This window comes from Erinaceus europaeus, chromosome 1 (genome assembly GCF_950295315.1).
Source record: "Erinaceus europaeus chromosome 1, mEriEur2.1, whole genome shotgun sequence".
Classification (NCBI taxonomy): Eukaryota; Metazoa; Chordata; class Mammalia; order Eulipotyphla; family Erinaceidae; genus Erinaceus; species Erinaceus europaeus.
Window position 1 is genome coordinate 116,945,559 of NC_080162.1, and position 12,432 is coordinate 116,957,990.

General features: G+C 48.5%; 1 protein-coding gene across 5 annotated transcripts in view; it reads right to left on the minus strand.

Moving 5' to 3' along the window:
* PPM1F (protein phosphatase, Mg2+/Mn2+ dependent 1F) overlaps positions 1–12,432 on the minus strand; it is a 35,202-nt gene that overhangs the window by 10,279 nt on the left and 12,491 nt on the right. For all 5 annotated transcript variants that reach the window (XM_007536443.3, XM_016194018.2, XM_016194017.2 and 2 more), the window contains 4 exons: positions 10,496–10,632; positions 3,263–3,465; positions 2,373–2,561; positions 577–720 (listed from right to left, as the gene is read on the minus strand). In XM_007536443.3, coding sequence (XP_007536505.1) covers positions 577–720; positions 2,373–2,561; positions 3,263–3,465; positions 10,496–10,632 — 673 coding nt within the window. The remainder of the gene's footprint in view (positions 1–576; positions 721–2,372; positions 2,562–3,262; positions 3,466–10,495; positions 10,633–12,432) is intronic.

The following is a 12,432-nucleotide window of genomic DNA, read 5'->3' on the forward strand; positions in this document are numbered from 1 at the left end:
TAGAGACAGAGGGAAACTGAAAGGGGAGGTAGACATAGAGAGGGAACAAGACAGAGAGACACCTGTAGACCTGCTTCATCACTTGTGAAGCTTCCTCCCTGCAGGTGGGGACCAGGAGCTTGAACCTAGGTCCTTGTGCACTATGATGTGTGTGCTTAACCAGGTGCACCACTACCTGGTCCCTGTCTCTCTTGGCTCAGAGTGTTAAAGCCCCCCTCTCCAACCAATACATTTTTGGTCCTACAAATTCTCTCCAAGGAGAAGGTTTTTTTTTTCCTCCCCCCCCCCCCAGGGTTATCTCGGTGCCTGCACTGCAAATCCACTGCTCCTGGTAGCTATCTTTTTTGTTGTTAATGTTGTTATTGTTGCTGCTGGATAGAACAGAGAGAAATTGAGAGAGAGGAGGGGAAGACAGAGAGGGAGACAGAGAGACACCTACAGACCTACTTCACAACTTTCGAAGCAACCCCCCTGCAGGTGGGGAGCTGGGGGCTTGAACTGGGATCCTTACGCCAGTCCTTGCTTTGCACCATGTGCACTTAACCCACCGCACTATTGTGAGAGGGAGTCCCTTACCTGTCGCTCGGGTCTGTGTGGCTCCATCAGCTTCACCACCTGTCCTTGCTGCACCAGGATAGCCTGGGAGTCCCCCAGCCAGGCAACATGCAGGGTCTTCCCCACGATAAGTGCACACACACCTGTGGTGCCACTCTGCAGACGCTGCAGAAAGAGACCCCAAGAGCGGTGAGGTTCCAGCTGAATGACTGCTAACTCCCTCCTGCAGAGGCCACAGTTGGTCTCCTGACTGACCTCAGTGTCCCCACTGTGTGGCCTGTCTTCTCTCTTCCTCCTTTTCTTTTTTGTATTACCAAAGCACTGCTCAGCTCTGGCTTATGGCAATGCAGAGGATTGAACCTGGGACTTTGGAGCTTCAGGCATGAGAGTGTCTTTGCATAACCATTATGCTACCTACCCCTGCTCACTGTCCCTTCTTATAACAAACACTTCTTGTCAGGCAGCTGTCATCTTATTTGACACAGTCAAAAAAAAAATCTCATGCACATTTTATTTATTTTTTCCCCATTTTTTTGTTACCTTTGTCATTATTATTATTGTTGCCATTGATGATGTTGTTGTTGGCTAGGACAGAGAGAAATTGAGAGAGAAGGGGGAAGACAGAGAGGGGGAGAAAAAAACAGACATCTGCAGACCTGCTTCACCACCTGTGAAGTGACCACCCTGCAGGTGGGGAGCCTGGGGCTCGAACCAGGATCTTTATGCCGGTCCTTGCACTTTGCACCATGTGTGCTTAACCCACTGCACTATTGCCTGACCCCCTCAGGCACATTTTAAAGCAGACTACTCTTTCCCCTGAGACTTGCAAGTCATTGGCAGGAGGGCAGAGCCAGACCTGCTAGATCAAGGGTGTTTTATTGTTCTTGTTGATTGCTTTTATTTTTGATGTTTTTTAATAACATTTTATTGTGGAAGGGTGAATGAATTACAGCACAGTTAAGTTGTTGGCACATGGGTAATTCTTCTCATCTTCCCATGACAGGTGCTTGTGAAAACACACTAATCCCCTACTTAAGTCTTTTTTCATCAAGCACCAGGACCCCTAAACCTTTAAGCTCTCTCCACTTCCTCCCTTCCCCAGAGTCTTTTGCTTGGTACAGTATACCCTCCCCAGTCCAAGTTGAGCTTTTTTTAAAAAAAATTTATTTTTTGTTATCTTTATTTATTTGATAGAGACAGCCAGAAATCGAGAGGGAAGGGGGTGATAAAGAGGGAGAGACAGAGAGACACCTGCAGCCCTGCTTCACCAATTGCAAAGCTTTCCCCCTGCAGGTGGGGACTGGGGGCTCGAACTCAGGTCCTTGTGCACTGTAATGTGTGCGCTTAACCAGGTGCGCCACCACCCGGGCCCCCAAGTTGAGCTTTTTATTTCCCCCTTTCTGTGCTTATTTCTTAAGTTCCACCCATGAATGAGGTCACCTGGTATTGATTCTTCTCTTTTCTGCCTGTCTCACTCAAAATGATTCTTTCAAGCTCCATTCAAGATGAAGCAAAGGGGGTGGGGGTAGATAGCACAGTGGCTATGCAGAGACTCTGATGCCTGAGACTCCAAAGTTCCAGGTTCAGTCCCCTGCACCACCATAAAACAGAGCCGATCAGTGCTCTGGTTAAAAAAAAGCAGCAGCAGCAAAGGGTAAGCTTTATGCTACTTTTTCTGAAATAACAAAAACACACCTCTCTCCTCTGCAGACAATAAAATGATATAACTGCCAACAGTCTTGTTAGAGGCCAGGCAGCTCTGAGGCTAGTACTACCACTCCTCAACCAGGCATGAGGCCAGGCCACCACTTTCTTACCTCTCGTTTTGCTTTCCTGAGAAACATCTCATCGGTACGTCGGAAAGCCTCTCTGAGGGCCGTCGCTGGGTCTGAGGGCAGCTCTGGCTGGCGGGCAGTGTTTGTGTGCAGGTGCACAGCTGCATACCTGGCAGCATCCACCCCTCCATGACCATCAAACACAGCAAAGTAGGCGCGGTCCATGGGATCCTGGTGGGGGAGGCAAGGGAGTCAGGCCTGCTGTCCTCACGCCTGACAGAGGTTGTGGACCCAGCCAGAGTGGCTTAACAATCATGAATGTGGGGTGAATGTGGTGCTCAGGGGACTCCTTAACAAGAGACTCAGGAAAACCATTTCCTTCCTTCCCTCCCTCCGTCCTTCCTTTCTTTTGCCTCCAGGGTTATTGCTGGGGTTCAGCACCTGCACTACGATTCCACTGCTTCTGGGCAGCTGTTTTTGGGTTTTTTTTTTTTTTTTTCTATTTTACAGGATAGGGCAGAGATAAATTGAGAGAGGAGGGGGAGATGGAGAGGGAGAGAGAAAGACACATGCAGACCTGCTTCACTGCTTGTGAAGTGACCCCTCTGCAGGTGGGGAGTGGGGGCTCGAACCTGAATCCTTGTGCTTAGTACTAAATGTGCTTAACCAGGTGCACCTCCACCCAGCCCGCACCATTCCCTTTCTTCAGTTCTTCAGCTGGGATAGTGAGTTCTGTGCTCTGGCCCAGGAGTGCTGAGGCAACAAATCGAACCTTCCAGAGCTCTCTGAGTGGTCCACGGGTTCCTTACTAATGGTGGCCACGGGTACCACAGCAGCTTCCACACTGGTGGACAATTCCTCTCGGTGCCCAGTGTGGCTCCTCACCCTCACACGCTACACAGTACCCTGGTCTCAGGAGGTGGTACACTCACAGACAGGCCAAAGAGCTGGTTGAAGGTGGGGAGGCACACGTGCCGATCTTCCATCTTGCGGCGAGTGTTCCGGATGGCATGGATGGAAACCAGCCACTGGCGCTGTGGACCCCGGGCACTTAACGGCAACTGCTTCTGCCATGCACTACAGACTTCCCAGAGCTGGTTAAAGAATCTCCTCGCCAGACCTCTGGCATCCAGCACTGATGAGCACAAGAAAGAAATGATTAGGGAGGCACTCATACAGGCCGGCTGAGGCTCTGTTCCTGCCCCAACTCCTGCTGCCCCCCACAGCTCCCAGACAGTTCCTCACACAGGCCAGCACAGGCCCTGGCAGCCCATTAGCTGCGAGGCATTCTGAGCACACGCCAGCCTGATCAACGCCATGTGACGGCCTATATCATCAGCTGCTGGAAGCGGCTGGTTTGGCAATAAGTCCCAGGTTCCGTGATGGAGCAAGTTCATGCAGGGGTGCCCAGCCCAAAAAAATCATAGGACACGCAGAAATAATTTAAAGACAAACTACATAATCATTTTTAATTGTGCATCAATTAGAAACAATGCATGTCCAACAACAGAGGAAATGATGGTCTGTTCTGAAGACAAAGAATTAAGCAGCTATTAAAAATGATTTTCACAACAAAACATGCAACTGCCATAATCCAGCAATTGCAGCCTTGGGCATTTCTCCCAGAGAAATTAAGATGCTGTTCACACAAAAACCTGTACACAGATATATATGTTCACGGCAGCTCCATTTGCAACCGTCAAAAGCTGGTACTGGCTCAGAGCTCCTTTGCTACAGTGTGGACGGTTAGCCAGCAAGCTGCAGATCTTAGCCCGGCAACAGGAGGGAGACACACAGGAGCCTGAGTTCATCCCCAAAGGACGCACTATACCCAGAAGAACTAGTCCCCAAAAGTGATGTACTGTGAGATTCCTCTTGCATGCACTTCTGAAGTAACCTAATTATAGAAATGGGTAATAGCAGTTTTCAGACATTAGGGACAGGGGATGCTGATGGGGGCGCTATAAAGGGTAAGGAGAGGAATTAATATGGGCTGGATCTTCCCTGCATCACAATTGTGGTGAGATCTTGGCACGATGTCTTACTCTGGGCCTAAAGGTATTATCACTGGGGGCAGCTGGGTAGAGGATATGTGGGATCTTGATGTTATTCTGAGAACTCACTGTGTTATTTCTTACAACTGTGTGTCAGGCTAAAATGATCTCAAAATAAAAAGTTTATTTAAACAATGAAAGGGTAAAAGGAAAAGGACTTTTAAACAGTTGGCAAGTATGTAAAATGCTTATTTTGTGGTATTATGAAAAATACATTGCAGGGCCAAGTGGTGGCACACCTGGTTGAGTGCACATGCTATGATGTTCAAGGATCCAGGTTCCAGCCCCTGGTCCCCACCTGCAAGGGGAAAGCTATGCAAGTGGTGAAGCAATGTTGCAGGTGTCTCTCTCTCTCTCTCTCTTTCTCTCTCTCTAGCACCCCCTACCCTCTTAATTTCTGGCTGTCTCTATTCAATAAATAAATAAAGATAATAAAATAAAAATATCATAGAAAAAGAAAGAAAAAAATGTCCTAAAAATAGGAGGATAGGAAATTCCATATATAGTCTGATTATGGGTGTAAGAAAAAAAAGTATTGAACCATGTAGACTCATAAGTTAAAAGAAAGGGTAAGGGGTCGGGTGGTAGCTCAGCAGGTTAAGCGCACATGGGGTGAAGTGCAAGGACTGGTGTAAGGATCCCAGTTCGAGCCCCCGGCTCCCCACCTGCAGGGGGGTTGCTTCACAGGCAGTGAAGCAGGTCTGCAGGTGTCTATCTTTCTCTCCCCCTCTGTCTCCCCCTCCTCTCTCGGTTTCTCTCTGTCCTATCCAACAACAATAACAGCAATAATAACCACAATGGTGATTTAAAAAAAAAACAAAAACCAAGGGCAACAAAAGGGGAAAGGATGGCCTCTAGGAGCGGTGGATTCGTGGTGCAGGTACCGAGCCCCAGCAATAACCCTGGAGGCAAAAAAAAAAAAAAAAGACAGAGTATACAACCACAGTCAAAGCAGTGGGGCTAGGGGTGTCTGCTGATATTGTCTCTTAGGGGTGATATTTGGTTTTAAGTACATTTTTCTGTATTTTCCCAGTTTTCTATTACAACAGTAAGCCCCAAATGGTGGTTTTAAAAAGATGTTCATGAATTCTTCAACTATTTCTTCTCACTTCAAAAGGGGAACCCATTCCCTCCCCTTGAGTGGAGAACTTATGGACCTGCCTCTAGTCACCAGAATGAAATAGTAGGGATCAGAATTGGCATCAGTCACTATGACGTTAAGAGGTGTTGGTGGTGGGAGACAGCATAATAGTTATGCAAATAGACTCTCAAGTCTGAGGTTCTGAGGGCTCAAGTTCAATCCCCCTCACCTGATAAGTCAGAGCTAAGTAGTGCTCTGGCAATGGGAAAAAAAAAAAAAAAAAAAAAACACTGGTTTCTGCTTATCTGGCCTCTCTCTATCTCCCTTGCAAATCACTGGCTGGGAGGGTAGTTAGCTCAAGGGGAAGGAAGCTCAAGTAGCTTTCGGGTTCAGATGGTGAGGAGTTGAGGCTTCCTGCTGATAGCTAGCTACACAACTGAGCCTTCTTAGAAGTGGAACCTGTGGGAGTCAGGCTGTAGCGCAGCGGGTTAAGCGCAGGTGGCGCAAAGCACAAGGACCGGCATAAGGATCCCGGTTCGAACCCCGGCTCCCCACCTGCAGGGGAGTCGCTTCACAGGTGGTGAAGCAGGTCTGCAGGTGTCTATCTTTCTCTCCTCCTCTCTGTCTTCCCCTCCTCTCTCCATTTCTCTCTGTCCTATCCAACAACGATAACAACAATAATAACTACAACAATAAAAAAAAAATGTTTAAAAAAAAAAAAAGAAGTGGAACCTGTTGGCCTTCATGACCACAATTTCCCTAAAGGCCCTGGGCCAGAGCCACTGGCTAAGCTGCTCCCAAATTCTAGCCCTACACAGACAGAGAAAATAAACCTTTATTGTTACAAGTCACTAAAGTCTGAGGCAATTTGATTTGCAGAAATAGATAAGACCCTCAAAAGCAATTTTAAAAGAAAAAGCCAGGTTCTACCTAAGCCTAGCTTCTACAGAAAAGATTAACAAGGAATGTGGCCTTGGAGATGATACAGTGAGTAGGATGTTGAACTCCCAAGTATGAGGTTCCAAGTTCGAACTCTGACATAGAATATACCAAAGTAATGCTCTGGTACACTTTCTGTCTTTACCTTGTGCTAATTATAAACAAAATCTTGGGGAGCAGTGAACTAAAGCACCACAACAACAGAAAAAAAAAAGTGATTGGGAGCAAAGCCCTCCACCCTGTGAAAATCCAAAGGAAATGACAGGAGTCCTGCCTCTGAGGCTCTGCTCATTTCAGTGCACATATACTTTCTGGCATTTCTATGTCAGCTGTGGGGGACAAGTAAAGACAGTTGAGTCGGGGCCAGTCTCTCAGGAAGGGAAGGGGGCACAGGGTGACCATAAACACTGGATGGATCATGGGGAGTGTTACAGGGCACGCCCAAATGAGTTGGAGAAGAAAGAGCTCCTGCTTACTGGCCTTGGCTGCAGGAGGGGACCAAAGCCAGAGTAGGCATGGTGGGCTTGTAAGGATGGCAAGTCACAGCCACGGGAGCCATGCCTACTACCACCAGGCCCAGGACAGAGGTCATTCAGGTGCTTGGCAAGAACTGGGAGGCTGGGGAGACTGAAAGTGCCAGTCTGAGGGGTTTTGGGTATGAGAAAGTCCAGCTCAAGGAAGACGGCTCATATGCCCCTGACGCAACAAATGTCTTGCCAACAAGTCTGAGAACTCTCTCAGCTGGGTCACAGGATTTGGCCACCCAGCCTCCTCGTTCTTTGTTCTGAAGATGTCTATGTTCAGACAGTCATACATATATATATATATATATATATATAAATATATATATATATTTTTTTAGCCAGAGCACTGCTCAACTCTGGTTTATGGTGGTACAGCGGACTGAACAGACTTCAGAGCCTCAGGCAAGAGAATCTCTTTCCATAATCATTATGTTATCTTCCCCCTGCCCAGATTGTTCCTTTCCTCTCACATGACCTGAGTTTTTATCATGCCTGAAAACACCTAGGTCGGCACACGTTCCTTCTCTTGCCTTAGGCTGTGCTGCAATTCCCACTAGCATGTCTGTACTTGAATCTGCAGCCGCAGAGCCCTGTTCCCAAGAAGGGTGGTAGGCAATAGGAGCCATCTGCTCTCTGGATGAGGACTGTCTCTATGTGACTTCGAGAACCATTCACTGCTGAGGGCTCAGTGGGTGGCTTTACCTGACATCTCTTAGTCACATCTCTGCCCAGAGGTGGTGATTCATACAGCATCCATGGTGACGCCAATTTTCTAAGAACAGATTTTATAACATTCTGGGACAAGCTGGTCAAGGCCAAGATCTTAGGTCTGCATAAAAGGCAGGAGCAGGGAGTCGGGCAGTAGCACAGCAGGTCAAGCGCATGTGACGCAAAGCGCAAGGACCAGAGTAAGGATCCGGGTTCAAGCCCCTGGCTCCCCACCTGTAGGGGAGTCGCTTCACAGGCAGTGAAACAGGTCTGCAGGTGTCTATCTTTCTCTCCCTCTCTCTGTCTTCCCCTCCTCTCTCCATTTCTCTCTGTCCTATCCAACAACAATAACATCAATAACTACAACAATAAAAAACAACAAGGGCAACAAAAGGAAATAAATAAATAAATATTTTTTTAAAAGGCAGGAGTAATTTGCACCTATTTGTGATAGAAACAGCAGATACCACTCAACTCAAGTTTGGCCAGTGTCAGTCATTACACTGTTCCTTCCTGCCAGCAGATGGCGCTAGTTTTACACAACCCAGTGGGGAGAGTCGGGTGGAGTCTGTAGATTTTGCAGAGGACAATGGCTGCCTGTCACAGAGTGTGGCAGGGACCTCCCCAGGGTAGGGAGCTGGGGAAGGAGGAGGAGATTTGCATGAGAGGGACCCAATGCCCAGTCAGAAGCTGTGTGCTTTTCTTCTCCTCAGCTGCCTCTCCCTTTACCCACAGTGCTTTCACTAATGCTGAGTTTAAATGAAGTAACAGATAGGGCCAGAGAGCTCACTGGGTAGCACACCTGCCTAGCCCAGGTCTGAACACCCGTGGCAAACAGGAGTGCCATGGCATTGGGGAAACTATGGTGCTGGGGTCTCTCTCTGAATGGCAAAAAAAAAAAAAAAAAAAAAAGTCAGCCTGAGATTGCTGAACTCTTGCATGTCTGAAGCCTTGGCTCCACAAAAATAAATAATTATTAAATAAAATAAGTAACAGAAGATAATTAAATGATATGATCGAGGTGTGGTCTTAATTGAATGAAATCAGCATATTGCACAACTTCAAACAACGCAGTATTATATGTCAATTGTATCTCGGTGAAAAAAATAGTAAATTTGCAGTGTTGACAGGACTTGGCAAACAGCAATGTGCTGATGGCCAGGCTGAGGCCCAGGACAGACTCTACTCCTCTAAGTCCCCCAATGGGCCACTGCTGGGAAGAATTGCCTCTTTCATCAGCAACATGAAGCAAGGAAGGTCTGTTCTGATTCCTGCGAAGTAAGGCCCACCTAACATTCCTCTGTGGCCTCAGTCCACCCTATAATTCACCCTAAAATGAACATATTTTGTTTGGAAATGACAGAGAGGCCTGGTGGGTGGCTCAATAGCGAAGTACCTGCCTTGGATGTGTGAGGCCTTAGGTTAGAATGCTGGCACCACATTAAATGACAGAGTAGTGCTCTGTTTTCTTTCTCCTTTAAAAAATAATAAGGGGTGGGGGGAGTTGGGCTGTAGTACAGTGGGTTAAGCATAGGTGGCGCTAAGTGTAAGAACCGGCACACGGATCCCGGTTTGAGCCCCCAGCTCCCCAACTGTAGGGGGATTGCTTCACAAGTGGTGGAGCAGGTCTACAGGTATCTATCTTTCTCTCCCCCTCTCTGTCTTCTCCTCCTCTCTGGATTTCTCTCAGTCCTATCCAACAATGACGACATCAATAACAACAACAACAATAAAAAAAGGCAACAAAAAGGAATAAATAAAAAATAATAATAATAAGGGGGCTGGGCGGTAGTACAGCAGATTAAGCACACATGGCGCAAAGCACAAGGACTGCCATAAGGATCCCGGTTTGAGCCCCCCGCTCCACACCTGCAGGGGGTTGCTTCACAAGTGGTGAAGCAGGTCTGAAGGTGTCTATCTTTCTCTCCCCCTCTCTGTCTTCCCCTCCCCTCTCCATTTCTCTCTGTCCTATTCAACAACAATGACAGCAATAATAAAAACGACTGAGACTTGATTCATATAACCATTATGCTATCTACCCCTGTCCTTTTATTATTATTTTTTTCCCCATTTTGTTGCCCTTGTTGTTGCCCTTATTGTGGTTGTTATTGTTGTTATAGCTGTTGTTGTTGTCTGGCCCCATTCCGATAAAAAGAGAATGGCAGAGAGTACAACAGATACCATAGCACTGAAACTTCTTCCAATGCAAGAGGGGCTGGGCTTGAACCTTGCAAAGGTGCACAGCAAAGCAGGTGAACCAAGTAAGCTATTTTGCCTGCCCCTACTTTTTTTTTTTTTAATGATTAGGCTCGATCTTATTTTCACCTATGGCCCTTCCCACTGCTATCCCAAGAGCCAGCTGACAGTCCATCTTCTGTCAGCATCTCCCTACAAACTCTCATGACACCACTGAGCAGTACCCACACAGCATAGTCCCAGCTCAGGCAGCCGAGGCAACAGGCCTGGACTCTGGTGTTTCATATGACCCTGACGCCACCACCAACAAGCCTCATGTCACCATCAGGTAAGGTCAGCTGAGGCAGGTGGGTGGAGGGTGAGTGAACATATTAGTTTCCTCCAACATAAGATGGGGTAAGTGTTATGGATCTTCTGGGCCCTTCTGAAGCTCAGAGAGCTGGTACTGACCCCCCCCCCCACATCCCACCACTTCATGTTGGTGTGATCATTTTCTCTGTATCTTGGTTCAGCAGCACTGCTCTTGTGTAGGGGTTGGGGCGGTCCACGAGCCCTGCCATCTCCCAAACTGGAACCCCCCCAACTAGCCTGGCCCTTGTCTGGTCAGTACTCTGTCTCCTTCTTAGCAGCCGAGGCTCCAAGAGAAGGGGAGGGAGGACTCACAAGTCACGGGGGCTTTCTGTTCCTCATCGTCCTCTTCCTCCTGCCTGGACAGCTTCTTGAACTCGGAAAGATCTGTCTGCAACAGCTGGGACACTGCCTGGTGGGCCAGAGATGAAGCAAGTGACAGTGGAGCATGCCTGGGAATGGAAACAAGAGGTGAGGTGGGGTGGGGCTAGAAAGCATAATGGTTATGTAAGAGACGCGTGCCTGAGGCTCCAAGGTCCCAGGTTCAATCCCTGCACCACTATAAGCCAGAACTGAGCAGTACTCTGGTAAAAAAAAAAAAAAAAAAAATGAGGTGGGGATAGTACCCTGGCAGAGTACTGTGCCACTGTGCCCACATCCACCCAGATGCTTCAGATGAAGGTCCTGGCCCTCTCCGCTCTGTAGTAGTGATAGTGGCCATGGGACTGGGATGAGCTGCTCAGCTCCTTGCCCAATGGGGCTGGGTGGGACATCAACACAGGGCCTTCTCAGCACCCAGCACAGGCTGGGATGGTGGACGGAGTATGTCTCAGACACGTAAGCTGTGTTCAGACTGGCTGCTGTCACCTATACCAGCTGGGGAGTTCTGGGGGAGTCTTATTGGTTTGTGTCCCTCAAATTCCTACAATGCAAAAAAAAAAAAAAAAAAAAAAAATTCCTACAATGCAGTCCCAGACTTCAGCACCTGAGAATATGCCTTCATTTGAAAAGAGATGTAATCAGTTAGGTTGAGGTCATGGTGAAGTTGTATGGGTCTCTAAAAGGGAACTGAGACAGACTACACACACACACACACACACACACACACACACACACACATGGAAGCTGTGTAAAGATGAAGGAGAGTCAGGCAATAAGCCTATAAGCCACGGATGGCCAGCAGTCACTGGAAGGAGTTGGTCTTACTGATACTTAGATCTCAGACTTCTAGCTTCCAGAACTCTGAGATAACACACTGCAGTTGTTTAAATCACCCGGCCTGTGGCACTCTGTCATGGCCACCCAAGGAAAGGAATCCAGGGGGCGTGGGAGCCTCCGACTGTGTCCAGAAGGCTGGATTGCACCTGCCAGGCAGAGGGGGCATAGAGGGACTGGACAGTGCATCACTCACGGGGTCACTGGACAACGTGGGTGCCAGGAGCTGGGAGGGAGGGAGCCAGGTGTTTAGACACAGGGAGCCATGACACTGGTGTGTGTTAAAGAGGAAAGTGCCCTGGTCGAATGAGGCTTTTAGGCCTCCTTGGCCTCTGTATGGAGGAGGGTGGACTGAACAAGAGACGTGGGGGGGGTCAGGGGCTGCCACAGCTGGGCAGCGCCTGGCAGTGGACAGGTGAGGGCAGAGCAGTGCCAAGAGGAGGTTAAGGGACTGGCTCCTCATGTGTCATGAGTCTCAGGCTCTTCTGATGAGTGGGTGCTAGGGCCGGTGAGCATGAATGGGGGAGTGCTGGTAGGGCTACAGGTATCAGCCAAAGAGAAAGGCAGCAGCAGGAGGGCTCAGAGCAGCTGGAGAAGGGGAGGGGGGCTGCTGGGGTGTGTTGGGAACAGTGAGAAGAGGGACCCCAGGTGTAGTTGAGAACCCTTCCAACAGCCTCAGCGTGCTGGGTCATATCTCCTGGGGGATGGGCACTACTGGTGGTCTTAGGAATCTAGAAGATGAATGACTAATTTTTACAAATAAGAGAGTGACTCAGGAGAGAAGCCTCTAGAACTGCCTTTGAAAAACAACTAGCTAAGACCTGAGAAATGATTTCCTTTGCTATTTGGGGGTTTCCTGCCAAGCAAAGGTTTTCCTTTTCCCCAGTCTCAGGAGAAAAGGTGCCTGTCCTGACTCCTGGTGAGGTCATTCATGCTGGGTTTCCTGCAGGGCCAAAGATGTCACTGGGGGCAGGGAAGCAGCTTCCGCCCTGATCCCAAGCAGATCCCAGACAATGCCTGGCAGTAGGCCATGGGCC